At 47.4% G+C, this 16,428-nt stretch overlaps 1 protein-coding gene across 3 annotated transcripts in view; it reads right to left on the bottom strand.

Annotated features, from left to right (window-relative positions):
- The window catches only part of KIAA0513 (KIAA0513 ortholog), a 29,930-nt gene that overhangs the window by 12,475 nt on the left and 1,027 nt on the right, over window positions 1–16,428 (bottom strand). For 2 of the 3 annotated variants that reach the window (XM_072421847.1, XM_072421850.1), the window contains exon 2: window positions 2,278–2,760. In XM_072421847.1, coding sequence (XP_072277948.1) covers window positions 2,278–2,624 — 347 coding nt within the window. In that variant the 5' untranslated portion in view covers window positions 2,625–2,760. Of the gene's footprint in view, window positions 1–2,277; window positions 2,761–12,092; window positions 12,276–16,428 lie in introns of all 3 variants that reach the window. The other variant, XM_072421849.1, reaches the window with a different exon arrangement.

Raw genomic sequence — 16,428 nt, 5'->3', positions numbered from 1 at the left:
CCCCCCCTTCCAGCCTTGGCCTGAGCCGCGGCAATATGGCGGATGCTCATCCTGGCGTCCTGATCTCCCTCTTCCTCGGAGCGCCATTCTGCTTGGTTGGAAGTTGTTAGCTGCGCATGAATGGACGCCAAGTTAAAAACACACAAGTCGGCATATTTTTTGCAGAACCAGGGTCATTCTCTGTCATCTGCGTCCTTATTTCAAGGAGGAGCGTGGTGAGGGGTCAGAATATAGGGGGCTACAGAGCAATCACAGCTGTGACTATCCGGAGGTTACTACAGAGTTGTCAGTGACTTTCACTGATAAAAAGTACATAGGATCCAATATTATATTTGCTCATTATACAGAGTGCACCATGGCTGTACTTTCACACAATGCAAGTCTATGGGTCAGACCTGACTGATTGACACCAATGCTTTCCTTACATGCTGGAGGTTTTATCACAGCTGCTCGGCCAGGCAGGCTGAGTGATTGCAGAACTTCATTTGTCCTGATTTCTACATTTTGGTAGAAATTGGCAAAGATTTGTTGGGTGATCACTGCCTACTGCCAGTGATCACCAGCTAGTTACTCTGGTCAGCAGCAGCTTCACTCCAGACATTATACAGGGATCTCCGTCTTGTTTGGCGGAATTGGCTGAGATAAAGTAGCTACGTTACATGCCAATGGCTCTCCATTATTAATGGAAAGTCCTGGACCCCGGAGATGTAGATCTGGGCGCGGTTCCTGGCACAGCCATGGAGATTCATGAATATTGCACATCCCTGAAGTTGCTTGCAGCAGAAAGCTGCCCTGCCAACCAGGCAGCCAACATGCGGGAGACATCTGCTGACAAATTCACTGCCATGCTGCCCGGTGGGCATTGATCCATCAACGCAGGCTGGCATCAAACATTCACATGAACATTCTATCATCCAGATTAAGCAGACCTTTTACAGTTCTTCAGAGGCCCATTGGTCCTATTAGTTCTGAGGTATGCAGCCACCCTCTCACATTGCAGTGTTAGTGATGCTGCATTAAGCTTGGGTGGTACTGGGACCCGGGAAAGTACCCATTGTGGGCACATAAAATGGCAGAAGACTGAAGTACCCCAAATATTCCACAGGTGGCATTTCAAAAGACTTTCGGGGCATCAGTTAAAAGCGAACACCCCAAAATGATTGCTCTCATCCCCGGCATGTGTGGCGATACCCAATATATGTGGCACAGTAATTTTGTGAGCGTTGGCATTCTTCCTGCACATGGGTGTGGGAGGGCTGACTAGCTCCCCCATGTGGTAGCATCTTGCAAGTGACAGGTTCTCAAACCCTGTGCTGAGTGCCCATTCACGTAGCATTACCAGAACATAAACATGATCAGGCGGCTTTAAAGCTGCCCCAATCACTTCTATTACAGAGCCTGAATCCGGCTTTGTAGTATGGACTGCCTGCCCCTACAATCCTGCCACATGGCATTCCTACAGGTGGCAGAGGGTAAAAACCATTAACCCCCCATTTCTCCTTCCTACCAACTCCCTTCCTATTTCATAAAAAAATCTAGATTTTCTCTGAAATTTCATGGACCCCCCACCCTCACAATCCCTGATTAGTTCTTCTTTATTGATGGGCATTTTTCCCAGAGATTCTTCTCCCACAATGCATCAGGAGACCTTCGCTCCCCAGGGGGATTCGCTGCAGCAGGGATTGTATTGGCTAAGCTAATTTTCGGCAGCGACTGGATAACACAGGAGGAATGTCTCACCTAATGCAATCTGACAGCCAGCGCACAGAGCCGGCACCCTGACATCACCCAGCTCTGGAAATAACGGGATATAATCTGCACCAACTACCTGCATAACGCCTGGGGCGGCTTCTACTCCCTAACATAACAATCACAGCAATGTTACATTGCAGCATCTGAGGGTCTCCAGCACGCCGGACATTATTTACTGCCTGGGATATAATCAGCTGAAGACACAGAATAAAGGAGCTGTCTATCCAGTCCTGAGATTTACACAGCAGGACAAATTATATTTCTCTGCTGCAGTTCAGTAACACAATTCTTGTCCCTCCCCCAGTCTGTGATTGGACAATGAAGGAGAAGCAGATGAGCTGATGAAATCTACTAATTTGTTACATTGCAACCAAGGCGATCTGTAGTCTCAGCGCTGTCCTCTCTCTGAGCTCATCGAAGCCCCACCCACAAGTTGTGAAGCATGAGAGGGAGGTTGCAGAATTGCTGCTGTTACAAAGTATTTACAAATTGTTATTTCCTTTTTTTTTTTGCAGCTTCACTCACCCGCCAGTAAAGATTTTGTCCACGTATTTCCTGATGAACTCCTTCTGTTCCGCCATCTGCTCATCCTGGGCAGACTCTGTGCTCTGATTGGATGAGAAGGACTCCGAGGAGGACCTCTGGGCGTGGTTCCAGCTATGGCGGGTCGGTGTCACCATGTCGTTCTCGCTGTCGGCAGACTCTGTGGCATCACTCTCGATGTCTTCCTCCCGGTCACCGTTTTCAGGGGGGTTCACTTCCAGGGACAGGATCTCATCTGCATCCTGTGGCAGGGATGGCTCTGCTGGCATGACCAGGGGTTCTGTATCCAGGTCTATCAGGTTGCCCACTGGCACATCAGGGGTCTCCATGATGACCCTGCCGCAGTCTCTTCTGCAGTGAAATAACGTTTAGTCGTCAGGGGCCTCTGGGCTACAAAGTCCAAGCAGAAGGTCCAGATTCTACGGGGTCACAGCTTAAATTCCCATCACTGACCAATCAGAGTGCCTGGAAATAAAAAGATAAAGTACAGAAAAATTATTATTTGTTGTATCTACAAAAGAAGTAAAATATTGGAAGTAATTCATTAAGTTTTAATGGAGTCTACAGGACTCTATCTGTGAGTTCCTGGGTATGTACCTCTGTGGTGCCCATTATGAAGGGTTCCCCCCAATCCTTGTGCTGAGTTCCTGGGTCTGTACCCCTGTGGTGCCCATTATAAGGTGTTCCCACTATCCCTGTGCCGAATTCCCAGGTCTGTACCCCTGTGCAGTGCCCATTATGAATGGCTCCCACCTTCCCTGTGCGGAGTTCCTGTGTCTGTACCCCTGCGGTGCCCATTATGAGGGGCTCCCACCATCCCTGAGCCGAGTTCCCAGGTCCCTACTACAGTGATGCCCACTATGAGGGGTCCCCACTATCCCTGTGCCGAATTCCCGGTTCGGTACCCCTGTGCAGTGCCTAATATATAGGGTTCCCCCCAATCCCTGTGCTGAGTTCTTGGGTCTGTACCCTTGCAGAGCCCATTATAGGGCCTCCCACTAACCCTGTATACTTTGTACTACACCACTATCCAGGATGTAGCTATACTCATAACATGCCATGTATCATCTAAGAGGCTTTGAGCTGGCTGGAGAGTTTTATGACGGTGATAACAATGTTAATGTGGATGTGCTGTTTATAAAATTATTATGTGTCACTGGAGGAATTGCTTTGAGATCAGCCAGCCAGGGGCCCCGTGTTCGTTTGATTTCGGGCCACAAGAGATGCAATGGCGCTTTCTTCTGTTATTTCCTCTCCTAGCAGGAACAGAAGTGTGACTCAGTGTTTCTCCCCTTGGCACTTGATCTCCTCTGCTTCCTATTGTTTAATAACAAGGCACGGTGACACCATAAATCCTGCCTGACCCACCGCCTACACAGTCAGGTTACATCGCCACCGCTGAGTCTGCGTCAGACGATTCGCTGCCTGCCGGGCCACCTGAAATTAGCGCTGACATGACGCTGACCAGAGCTCATTTACAGCTCTCACTGGTGGGCAGGTGGAGGTCACGGTTATGTGATGGATGGATGTTCAGGAGGAGGCTGCGAATCTGCAACTTGTGAGCATCTTCCAGGGAGCACAGAAGAGGTCGATGTAACACCACAACCTCTGTATACCTTCCAGGGACTGCACAGGTGAAGGCTGGAGCACCTCTGAGCACCTTACAAAGGATGTACAGGAGGATGCCGCATATCCGCAACCTATAAACACCTTCCAGGGCGAGTAAAGGAGGCCGGCGCAACACCACAACCTCTGTATACCTTCAAGGGAGCGACTCCATAACCTCTGTGCACCTTCCATATCTGCAACTTCTAAACACTTTTCAGGGAGCACATAGAAGACTAACACAACCCAACTTCCAAACACCTTTCAGGGAGCGCAAAGAACAATGCAACCTGTAAAAAACTTCTAAAAAGTGCACAGAAGAGGCCGCAACTTCATAAATATCTGAAAAAGTTCAATAGAGCAAAAAGGAGGCCAACGCAACTTAACAACTTCCAAGCACATTCTAGGGGGCGCACAGGAGGCAAATGCAGCTCCACAATCTCCAAAGAGTGCACAGGGGGAGGCTGCCACTTCTGGACAACTTCCATGGAGCTCAATGGAGGCCAAGACCTCTATATTCGTTCCAGGGATGGCACTGGAGGAGGCCGGAGATCCACAACCTCTGAGCACTTTCCAAAGAACATACAGGAGGAGGCTGCATATCTGCAACCTTAAAACACCTTTCAGGGATTCCACAGATCAATGCAACTCTGCAATTTGTAGAGTGCACAGAAGAGGCCACAACTTCATAAACCTCTAAATAAGTTTTATAAGGGAGCAAAAAGGGGGTCAACGCCACTCAACACCCTCCAGCTCTTTCTAGGGAGTGCACAGGAGGCAAACGCACCTCCACCACCTCCAAATACCTTTCAGAGAGCACATAGGGGGAGGTTTCCAATCTGTAACCACTGTGTACCTTTCATGGGGTGCGCAGAACTCAGATATCTCCGAGAACATTCTATAGAGTACACTGGAAGTGGAGATGACTCCATAACCTCTGAGCACCTTCCAGTGAACGTAGAGGATGAGAAAGCAAGTCTGCAACCTCTGAACACCTTCTGGGGATTCACAGGATAATGCAACTTTACAACCTTTAAGAAACTTCCGGAAGGTGCACAGACGTAGCTGCGACTCCATAAACCTCTGAATAAGGAGGTCAATACCACTCAACAACCTCCAAGTAACTTCCAGAGACTGCACAGGAGGGGGTTGCAAATCAGCAGCTGGGTACCCTTCATGGGGCACGAAGGAGGACACTATGACTCTGCAACACCTGAGAATCTTCTATGGAGTGCACAGGAGGAGGAAACCACTCCGAAACTTCTGACCACCTTCCAGGGAACGTATAGGAGGAGGATGCAAACCTGCAACCTCCGAACACCTTCCGGGAAGCACACAGAATAGTGCAACTTTACAACTTCTAAGAAACCTCCAGAAGGAGCACAGAAGAGGCCGTGACTCCATAAACCTTGGACACAACTCCACAACCTCCGGCATCTTCCAAGAATCCTATAGGAGGAGACCACAGCCACTGAACACCTTTTAGTGAGCACACATGATGACCCCGCAACCTCCAAGAACCCACCAGACACCACAGAGGAGGATGATGCAACTTTGCAACCTCTGAGCACCTTTCAAGGAGTGCATAGTGGGAAGTCTGCAACATCCAACCAATTTCCATGGAGAACAGAGGAGGCCGAGAATGTGGAAATCCCAAGGAGGACGCCACTATTCTTACCTGGATGGAAAGTGGACCTAATTCTGGTCCAATATAAATGATGATTGGTACACATGACACAACTGTTATACACGGGTATACATTGAGCTGATATTTATCAATATGTCTGATCCGCCCACAATTAATAGAATCCCAAAAGATCACTTCTGAAATCCAGACAGATCCGATTGATTGTCTGCTTCAGAAATTAGATCAGAAATGAAGAACCATCTGCGTGCATTAAGCCCAACAACACTTAGCTGCCAGTGCCACTTAGCAGCCAGTTTGTGGTGGAGATATAGAAATGAGACACAGGTCAGAAGCGGGTCACGCGTTCCTGGTATACAGGGACACATGCACTATCCATGGAGCAACCAAATCCCAACATGTTTCTGGTGTCAGGAGAAGGACCATTAGAGCTGTTCAGTCATTCAGGTAAATTTAAAAACCTGTAAAAGACTTAAATTTTATTCTCTAAATGTTGTGTATTGGAGAGGGGCCCCGTTTACAATGCATTCTATGGGGCCCCCGACCTCAGTTACCCTCCACACCCAGCACCAGGCCAAATACAAGCCTGGACCCCCCAAACACTCAAAGCTGCCTCAGAAAATTACTATCTGTGGTACAGACACGCCGGGGCCCGGGACCTAGCTACAGCTGCCAGTCTCTCTCCCATCATCGCAAGATGACCTGTCTGAAAAGATTTGTCCGTGGATGCGAGCTCAGCGACTGCCACAGAGGAGAGCTGGGCGGATGCACTTCATTAGGCTAACGGTGCCTGCAGCGTATCAATGTCCATCCGTGTGACTGCGGAGGACGTCTACGAATCTGCACCGCCGCTAACCCCTGCCAGAGCGGGGGCGATATGCATCAAAATATGAGATTGGGGGGGTGTGAGCCACTTAATAGAAGCACCAAATAGAACCAGCACGCCCTGCTACAATCTAACTGTAACATTTATTGGCGCTTCCACCATCAGACGCTGATCTGCGGCATTTGGAAGGGCGTGACAATGGGGGATAATGAGGGGTCATGTGATCAGAGGTGGGCAGATGATTTCTAGAAGTCACCCTATTAGAGAAGGGGCAGGTTAAGATCCCAGAATAGGTGGCCACCCTGTCCCTTAACCCTTGTTGTCCCCATCAGCAGGCCCTTACCCACCCCTAGCTAGGGGCAAACACCACTGAAATAAAGGACAGCATGCCTTTTTTTTTCTTTTTGCCCATTTGTGTAAGAAGCTGCCTTAATGAATGCATATTACCACATAAAAAGGAACCATAAGGGTAAGTGCACTTGTATGCCCCTTTGTCCCACTCCACAGATGTCAATTACTTCAGAGATCTGAAGAGCCCGGATTCCTGCGTTTGTTGGCATTCCCCTTGCACAAATCCTCACTCCTGAGGGAACCTGTGCAGTTCGGCCCCATAGACTTCTATTGGCTGTTTCCCAAGGAGGTAGATGAGGGTAGATGAGACCTATAAAAGTCTATGGGGCTGCATTGTAAACCAATGGGGTAAGAGCATTGTGTGATAATGCCACATTGTTTTTGTAGATTCTTCTCCCCATACACAACCATCAATCCTAATAGTTCTCCTGAATTATTTATATCGGTCATTTGCTGCCTGCAGGAAAGAAAGTTTAGTAACACAAACTCCTTAGCTAAGCAGAATGGTCCTCCCACGCCTTGTGCTGGGGCTTTGCACTGCAGCCAAATCATTTCACAGGAGGATTTCACTTGTGTAAGAGGATTTCCCACCCACGCCTGGCTCAGATACAGGAGTCAAAATCCTGTTTAAGGCAAAATGACTGAGAAGAGTGGTGGCAAATATTGGGGTATGGAGTGTCAGTAGGGGGCAGATCTGGTGGAATAGAGTGATAGTGGTCAAAGATTTGGGGTTATGGGGTGTCAGCAGGCAAATCTGGGGGTATAGAGGTGGCAGTCCAGGGAAGCATGGAGTGTTGGTGGCAAAAGATTTAGGTTTTTGGAGTGTCATCAGAGGCAAATTTAGGGGAAATAAATTGTCAAAAAAAGCTAATCTAGGAGTCTGGTGGGTCATTGGTGGCAAATCTGGTGGCTATGGAGTGTCAAAGGAGGCAGATCTGGGTTTTAGTGGATCATAGGTGGCAGATCTGGGGGGTATAGAGTATCTAAGGAGGCAGATTTGGGGGGTATGGTGGGCCCTTGGTGGCAGATCTGGGGGTGGTATAGAATATCCAAGAAGGCTGATCAGGGGGGTTTAGTGGATCATTGGTGGCAGATTTGGGGAGGGGGTATAGAATATCCAAGAAGGCTGATCCAGGGGGTTTGGTGGATCATTGGTGGCAAATCTGGTGGCTATGGAGTGTCAAAAGAGGCAGATCTGGGTTTTAGTGGATCATAGGTGGCAGATCTGGGGGGTATGGAGTATCTAAGAAGGCCGATTTGGGGGGTATGGTGGGCCCTTGGTGGCAGATCTGGGGGTGGTATAGAATAACCAAGGAGGCTGATCGGGGGGGTTTGGTGGATCATTGGTGGCAGATTTGGGGAGGGGGTATAGAATATCCAAGAAGGCTGATCGGGGGGTTTGGTGGATCATTGGTGGCAGATCAGTGGGTATTGAGTGTTACTGTTTAAAGATCTGAGGGTGTGGAGTGTACATGGTGGCAGATTTTGGGGTATAATGTGTTAGTGGTGGCAGTTCTGGGAAGTGCTGACCTGGGGGTGTGGCGTGTCAATAGGGGGCAGATGTAGGGATGTGTTACTGGTCAAAGATATGGGGGTATGGAGCATCAGCACGCAAATCTGGAGATAATGAGTGTCAATATGGGCAGATCTGGGGTTATAGTGTGTTAGTGGTTCAGGGAAGTATGAGCATTAGTGGTCAAAGATATGGTTATAGTGGGTCATCAGTGGCAAATATATGGGTATAGTGTGTCAAGGAAGGCCAGATCCAAGGGGTTTTGTGGATCATCAGTGGCAAATCTGTGGGTATGGAGTGTCAAACAAGGCAGATCTGGGGGGGTACTTTGGGTCTGGGGGAGTATGGTGGGTCATCGGTGGCAGATCTGTGGGTGTGGAGTGTCAATCAAGGCAAAATTTGGGGGGTACGTTGGGTCATCACTGGCAGATTTGAGGGGTATGGTGGGTCATCGGTGGCATATCTGGGGGTAAAGAGTGTCAAAGAAGGCAAATCTGAGGATATGGCATGTTGGCAGATCTGAGGGGTAGTGAGGGACAAAGGTGGCACATCTGGTGGGTATGGTGGGTCACCAGTGCCCGATCTGAGGCTATGGAGTGTCAATAGGGGCAGATCTAGTGGTAAGCTAGTGGTGTCGGTAAACAGATCTGGGTGTATGGAGTGTCAGCTTTCCAAGGCTATTCCTAATTTATCACGTTTAACTTCCCGCACCCCAAATATTGACCTGGAAGTGACAGCCATACTCCATATTCATGAAATGTTCATTGGCCATTGAGTTCCTGAGCGCTGCATGGACAGACCCATTAAAAAAAAAAAACGCAGCTGCTTTCCCGCAACTCACATGAACGTGTGACATAATGCACATAAATGCAACTCACAGGAACACAGAAGTGTGAATAGATGATTCACGTCTTACTATCTGCTTTCATTTATACTGTCAGAAGCTTTGATGATCCCAAAACAGAGAAAGGAAAAAGTAAAACAAAATTCTCCAATTAGTTTCCTTTCTCTGATATATTTCCTTTCCTACACAAGCAGAGCGAAGAGTAAAGTTTCTTTTATTACATTTGTTCTGGGTCTCAGTGTAACATTGCAGCCAAATTATTAGGATCCAAAAAAAACAAAAAAGTGCCATGATTGAACCGATACCACGCCATGCTAATAAATGATCGGGGGATTGAAAAGAATGCAAGGAAAAAGGTGAATTTATAATGAAACACAACCCATAATCAGACGCCTACACCCTGCTATTCACGGACAACTGCGGGTCGGCTGAGCTGACAATCTATCACTCCCGTGCTGGGAAGGAAGAAAATGACTCCTAAAAACCTAAATCTGCATTGGGAAAGACAAACTGCGCATTACAGCGGGGACCCTCCAAGTCCTTCAAGCCAGTAGTGGCTGCACCAGCGCTGTACATTAAATAGGGTATACAGACAGTGACACAGGAGGAGGAGAGTACCCTGCCCTGAAGAGCTTGCAATCTAAGTTGTAACTCTAATGGATAAAACAAAGATGATTATAATTGGGAATTAGTCTGGGATCATGTTGGCACAATGCCCAGGGTTGTCTTGTGGACCAGTGGTGCCCCATACAATCGGTTTGTATAAATAAATATCATTTCTCTCTTCTGCCCTCTCTGGTTTTGCTCCCGCAGGAAGTGAATAGTTTATTTATTAGCCGGAGAGTCAATAATCATGATGTGTGTTTTGGCAGCCGATCGGTGGCCTTGTACGGAGCGGAGTGAATATAGAAGGAGCCGCTGCCTGGTAAATGCACAGCGGGCGTCAGCTTGTCATGTCTGAGGTTATTAATCTAAATATTGATTGGGTAGAAGCCCGGACAGGACGGAACATTATGAGAAATTACATCTACCCCGCTCCAAATATATAATTATGGAGGAACCCTGGACTGAGACAACAAAAACTAGGACATTGATATAAAGTCTATGAAATCCATATAATGTCAGAGTGCCCTTGCTAGGGGGGCATAACACATGTATGCTGGGGTAGGTGGTGACATGTAATATTAAAATGAATTACTGTGCTTGATATTCTTTAAATTCTATGAGCAGCAATGCATTGAGATGAGTTACATTGGGCCTGATTTATGGAAGCTCTCCAAGGCTGGGGAACATACACTTATATCAGGGAAGCTGGGTGATCCAGCAAACCTGGAATGGATCTGCGGCAAGATTTAAAACATTTTCTAGCAAATAGCAAATGATGTTGAAGAAATCCGCTCCAGGTTTGCTGGATTACCCAGATTCACTGATGAAAATGTATCCTCTGCAGCCTTGGAGAGCTTTAATAAATCCCCCTGATATATTTCTAACTGTTACTAACACTGCCATTGGCCCCTCCCTCAGGCACCTTCGCATCTGCCCTCTCATTTACCCCCATATTGGGAACTTTTCAAGGATTATTATAGCGCCAACAATATATCTCGAGGTTTGGACATTTTAGTGAATTTTGGGATGGGTGCCCGGTGGTAGCAGCCAGCGCGGCCCTCTGATCGCTATCGCAGTGTCTGCCTTCTCTCTGCCAGCATCTATTAGGCGGCATTATGACTCATTGTGTGTAAACGAGGATCCGGCCGGAAGTAACAAGATGGCAAAATATGATGGAGCTTTAGGAGAGCTGCGAACTGCCAAGTGGCATTCAGGATGACAAAAGGCGGTGACGCACACAACATATAACGCAGCCAGCACCCGGGAGGAAGTCCCTGTCCTGTAATATGAACACTGAATACATAGAAAACTGCTGTTACTATTGTTCCTTCCATATATCACATTGTTCATCCTAAAATAAATAACTTATATATGGAGAGCAGTGAGGGCTCCACCACTCTGTGCATTGGATGCGATAAGTTCAGGTATAGTTAGGTGTCGCATTATATTTCTACGCAGGGATAGAACACAGCAGATACAGACTGGGGACACATTGGGGTTTCATACATTGAAGGAAATAATAAAATGCAAAATAAATGTAAATTTCTACCTTTTTGGTGAACGCTAAATTGAAACTTTCTTTATAACACCATCAAGTAAATCTGAGTGAATCCACATACTGGATATTAACGTATCTAAATAAAGGCCGCCAAGACTTTATAATGGGCCGGTGATACAGACATTGGGAAATGGTGATGAGACCGACTGTCCATACACAAGGAGATCAGTGACAACAGAGGGGACTAATGGAGGAACCAATGGTGACCACACCGGCTGATTGCAAAACTCAATCCACATATAATAAAGTGCAGCCACCACGACCCTCTTCATCCACCTGACCAGTGTGACCACCATGACCAGTTTGACCACCATGACATCCCTCCCCCCCCACCATGACCAGTGTGACCACCATGACACCCCCCCACCACCACCATCACCAGTGTGACCACCTTCAGCCCTTTTATTCCCCATTACAAATCCAACCATCATAACCTCCCTTCCCCACCAGTGACAACTGTACCACCATGACATCCCTTATCCCCCATGACATCTTCCCCCCATGACCAATATGCTCGGGGTCACTCACCTCAGTTTATCTCTTGAGGCTTCCTGTATGTCATGCAATGCAGAACTGAGGTGAGAACTTAAGTCACTACACAAAGCAAGGAAGACCAATAAAAAAACTCTTACAGGGTCCCGATGGGGAGGGGGGGGATTCTGTTGGAGGGTAACAAGCCAGGCCAAGCCCTCCCTCCAAGGTGAGCGCCACTACCCCCAGTACTGCTTTACCTGTAACATGCCGTCCTTGTCTCCTATCAGTTCCTAGGCTAAGATATATTATCAGTCTGCTGCAGGCAGCATTTCCTCAGTCTCCTTCCCCCTCAGTTATAATGTTACCACATTGTACCTCTTGGCTGTGTCTGGATTGCCAATCACAGGAGTGGCCGGGCAGATTTGGAAATCCTTTGATTGATGAGGCTTTAAGAAGGAAGTCTATACGGTGATTCTCTGCCGTCTCCTCCCGCGTTTTGTCGACTCGCACTGTATTTCCAGTTCAGCAGCTTCCAGCCGATGCCGGAGATTGCAGATTCTGTAATTACAACCTTCCCTGGTTAAACAATTTGCTTTCTTTTTTGTATTTCCTGTAGGGAACTTTCATTTAAATCCAATCAGTGACACAGACGAGCGGAACGAAACGTAAAATCCAGAGAGAGATAAATAATGATAAATAAACTTAAAGAGGACTGCAATGGTACACAGTGGTGCATTATGGGGTTTTGCCTGCAGGGGGTGTCAGCTGGGGTAATGCGTGCACTTTAATGCACCAGCATGCACTATTGTAGCTCAGGATTCTGTGGAATGTGGACTGAAATAGTGACTTTGCTAAAAGTCAGGGCACAGACACGCCCACTACATGCCCCACCCCCTGCAGTTTACCAGCACCAATAAATAATCCAAATATAAACAATTTTTAGTAAAAGTCATCCATCCATAAACTTCCATCTATGAGCTCCAATCAGTGACTCTGGGCTGAGATGATGTCATCAGTCTGCTGCAGGCAGAAGGAAGCATTTCCTCAGTCTCCTCTCCCCTCGTGATCAGAATGCAACATTGTAGCCAATCAGAAGGTAAGAGGCAGCAGCAGGGGCTGATCTGTGTCACCATTATTCACATAATTGTGTCATCTCAGTTCAGAATGTAGATGGTGGCCCCTGGATGATGCCTGAAGAGAGATGGCTCCGTCCTACTGGAGAGAATATGGACCATTGTCAGGGGGGCACTTTCAACTTTTTATAAATCCCATTAATGCCAAAACATAACCGGGAACCTCTCAGGTGGGGTGAATATTTCTGCTTTGACCACCATAAAAAGAACCCCCACACCTCGGGGCAGATATCAGATTTTGCCACTGAACCCCACATGACTCTTATAATGGATTTGGGTCAGTGCAGATCTTTGGTCCCAAGGGGCCACTGAACCCCGCGACTCCTTTAATGAAATTGGGTGGGTGCAGATTTTTGCCCCCCAAGGGACCACTGAACCACACAAGACTCTTTTAATAGACTTAGGTCAGTGCAGATCTTTGGCCCCCAGGGACCACTGAATCCCACATGACTCTCATATTGGATTTAAGTCAGTGCAGATTTTTGGCCCCAAGGGGCCACTGAACCCTACATTACTCTTATAATAGACTTGGGTCGTTGCAGGTCTTTGGCCCCCATGGGAAGGGGGTTGGCGCAGCACCCTGAACTGTCTGCGCAGATTACAGTAACTCGGCCTCATTAGTGTCACCGATGCTGCGATGCAACGTCCAGCTTTGTTCCAAATTGCGGCTGCGGCAAACAACGCAACGTAGGAGGGATGAGTCACCTGACATGGAGCCAGGACGGGCGAGGAGGGGGCGAGAGGGCGATATGATGGGAAGATTAGGATGATAATCAGAGTGACAAATGAGAGAGTGGAAGAGGCCCAGCAATTCTAGGAGATTACAGGGAACCAGGGTCTCCCATTTTCAAATGTCAGCGCCGCCCAGACGCAATACTTCAGCTTCAGAAATCTGCAAAGAAAGTGAACAGCGCATCACGGTGCAATAAATAAGGGACAATAAATAGGGGGCAATAAATAGGGGGGCATCCGGATGCCATTTTTCTGGCTCTGTCTGCTTTGCATGCTTTTTCCCCCTTTGTTCTGTCTCAGTGCTGCTGATATCTTGCACTCCCTCTGCAGCCACTTCCTGTCTATATGCACTCTGGGGGCTATCAGAAGCCCATGTGATAAGGTGACAACCTAGGAGCGCATTTAGGTGTTGGGTACAAAGCGTTGTCACCCTAAAACAGGAAATGCCTAATCAAAGACATGGGGGTGTTCTGCTTCAGATTACAGAGTTTATCTTGGCAGTCGGAAAGCTGGGGTGTCACATGACCAGTAAGAATCCGATCACTATCGGGGTCATGTGACAACAGTAGTGAAAACACAAGGCACGTTCCCTTTAAATACAGATGCCGCCATCATCTTCCACCCTATTGTCCCATTTTTTATTCCCAGCCAGTGAAGCGGAACAGATTACTCCATACAGCTGTGATGAGATCTCACTGTTTACAAAGAGACCGAAACGCCGCCAAAACTGCACAAATAGAAACTTCTGGGAGAAGTGAGGCGTTAAAGAGAACCTGTCACCACCGAGGGGTACTGATCCTAAGATATACGGCTAAATTCTTGGGGAAATCTGTATGCTTACTGTATACAGGGAGAGGGAGGAACTCAAACTGAACAAGCTGCATGATATCGGATCCTGGATCAGCTCCTCGCATGGACGGCGCAGTCTTCCTTTTCTCATTATATTATGATGACTGAGGTGCAGAATGAAGCGGACAAATGGGCACCGATGAGACAAACACAAATCTCTGGCCATGGGGTGAAATAGCAATCACTTGTTGTGTCACATCCAGTGCTGTCCTTTTTATAAATCTGCCCCTTAGGTACCCCGCCCCCCCCCCATCCTCAAATTGCCCCCTCCTCCCAGGAAATCACAAAAACACCAAAACACTCAGACAATTCAGATTAAAAGACATTAAAATAGAGATTAACATTGTGAAAAGAACATTAGGACATTGTAATCCGGGCACCAATCCCCCCAGCAGAGGGGGCACAGACATGGGATCTGCTAAGGAAAGCAAAAGGCAAAATAGGTCAAATGATGAGCGCACAATGGCAGCTGGCACACAAAGGGTGAGAGCTAAATATAGAAACCCATGTATTGTCAGTTAGACTGATCCAGGCTCCAAAGAAGTTCAAAACAAATGTTACAAAGGACCGCCCCCACCTAGCAGTCTGTACACACCCCTGAGGAGCAGTGAGTATCCTGGGAAGTCTCCTGACCAATGATAACATCTCCACCCTCATCCTGCATGTTTAAACCCACCAATACGCTGCACTAGAGCAGATTTATAAACACACTGCAGAATTTCACCTATTATTCTGCTCCTGACCTCCAGGCAAAGAGAACCAGTCACCCCCTGACAAGAAATCATCTCCCAGCTCTTGAGAATGCACAACATATAACAGCCCCGAGGTTAGGAAGAAAGCAAACAATTGCAGTACTTTGTTATCTGGAGCCGTTATGCACACTTAGGAGCTGGATGACCACCTGAGAAAATGTTTATGTGACCCTTGCCTAATGACTGGCTCCCTAAGGCACCAGGTCCAACATCAGGCTGAACAAGGGCCCCAAGATAAATCTGTAACAGGTGAATCTCTTGGGGATTTCAAATAAACAATCTCTGAGCTGGATAATCAACTTTGACCCTCCATTCTGAGCAGTCTCACTCCCCAAGCTGCAGTGTCAGACCTCCACTCCATGACTGTGGAGGATGGGATTATTTGTGCAGATGTGCAGTCACTGAATAATCTGGAAGGTGAATCACTACTGAAAACTCATTTAGTGATTCACCCCGTAGGCGTCCCCTTAAAATATCACTTTTGGGGCCCGCTGACCCTTTAACAAAGGCAGCGCTCACTGGCACCCATGCAGTTAACTCGCTGCCTGCAGGGAATCAGCTCGCAGTACAAGTGGTTATTATCAGCTCACCCCATCTATATCATTAATATCAGATCGCACACCCACCTGAATATTGAATATCGCCGTCACAAGCGGAGCGCACGACACAGAACAACGCAAATTATATTCAGGGAATGGGGGGGGGGTTAATACATATCAGTATAGGGAATCCACAAATACAATATATACATAACCGATCGATAATCAATACAATGGTACAAAGACAATTCTCTGATGTTGGCAAAGTTCAGGGACGTCTCCCCAACATATTTCAGCCCCTGGGTCCTAGAATGAGAACTATTTTTGTGCAACTGCCTGGTACGTTTGGCAGGTGAATGTGACAGGTGAATGTGACCAGGATGTGACAAAAGAAAACTATGAATGGCAAAAGCACCGAAAAAAAAACACTGCACTTCCTGAAAAATGAGAGTGAAAGACAAGCAGATATAAACTGCGCACATCATATGAGAGAATAGCGTTCCCACAGAACTCTAGCCAGAAGAGCTGACACTCTCACATAGTCACACACTATTATTATACATTTATATAGCTCTGACATATACCGCAGTGCTGTACAGAGATCACAAGCCAGTCCCATCAGTCTCTGTACAGAGGAACTGACACTCTAATGTCCCCCCACAGTCACATACTATTATTATACATTTATATAGCTCTGACATATACC

Source organism: Pyxicephalus adspersus, chromosome 9 (genome assembly GCF_032062135.1).
Source record: "Pyxicephalus adspersus chromosome 9, UCB_Pads_2.0, whole genome shotgun sequence".
Taxonomy (NCBI): Eukaryota; Metazoa; Chordata; class Amphibia; order Anura; family Pyxicephalidae; genus Pyxicephalus; species Pyxicephalus adspersus.
Note: the sequence above shows the minus strand (reverse complement) of the source record. Positions and strands in the feature narration are given on the sequence as shown.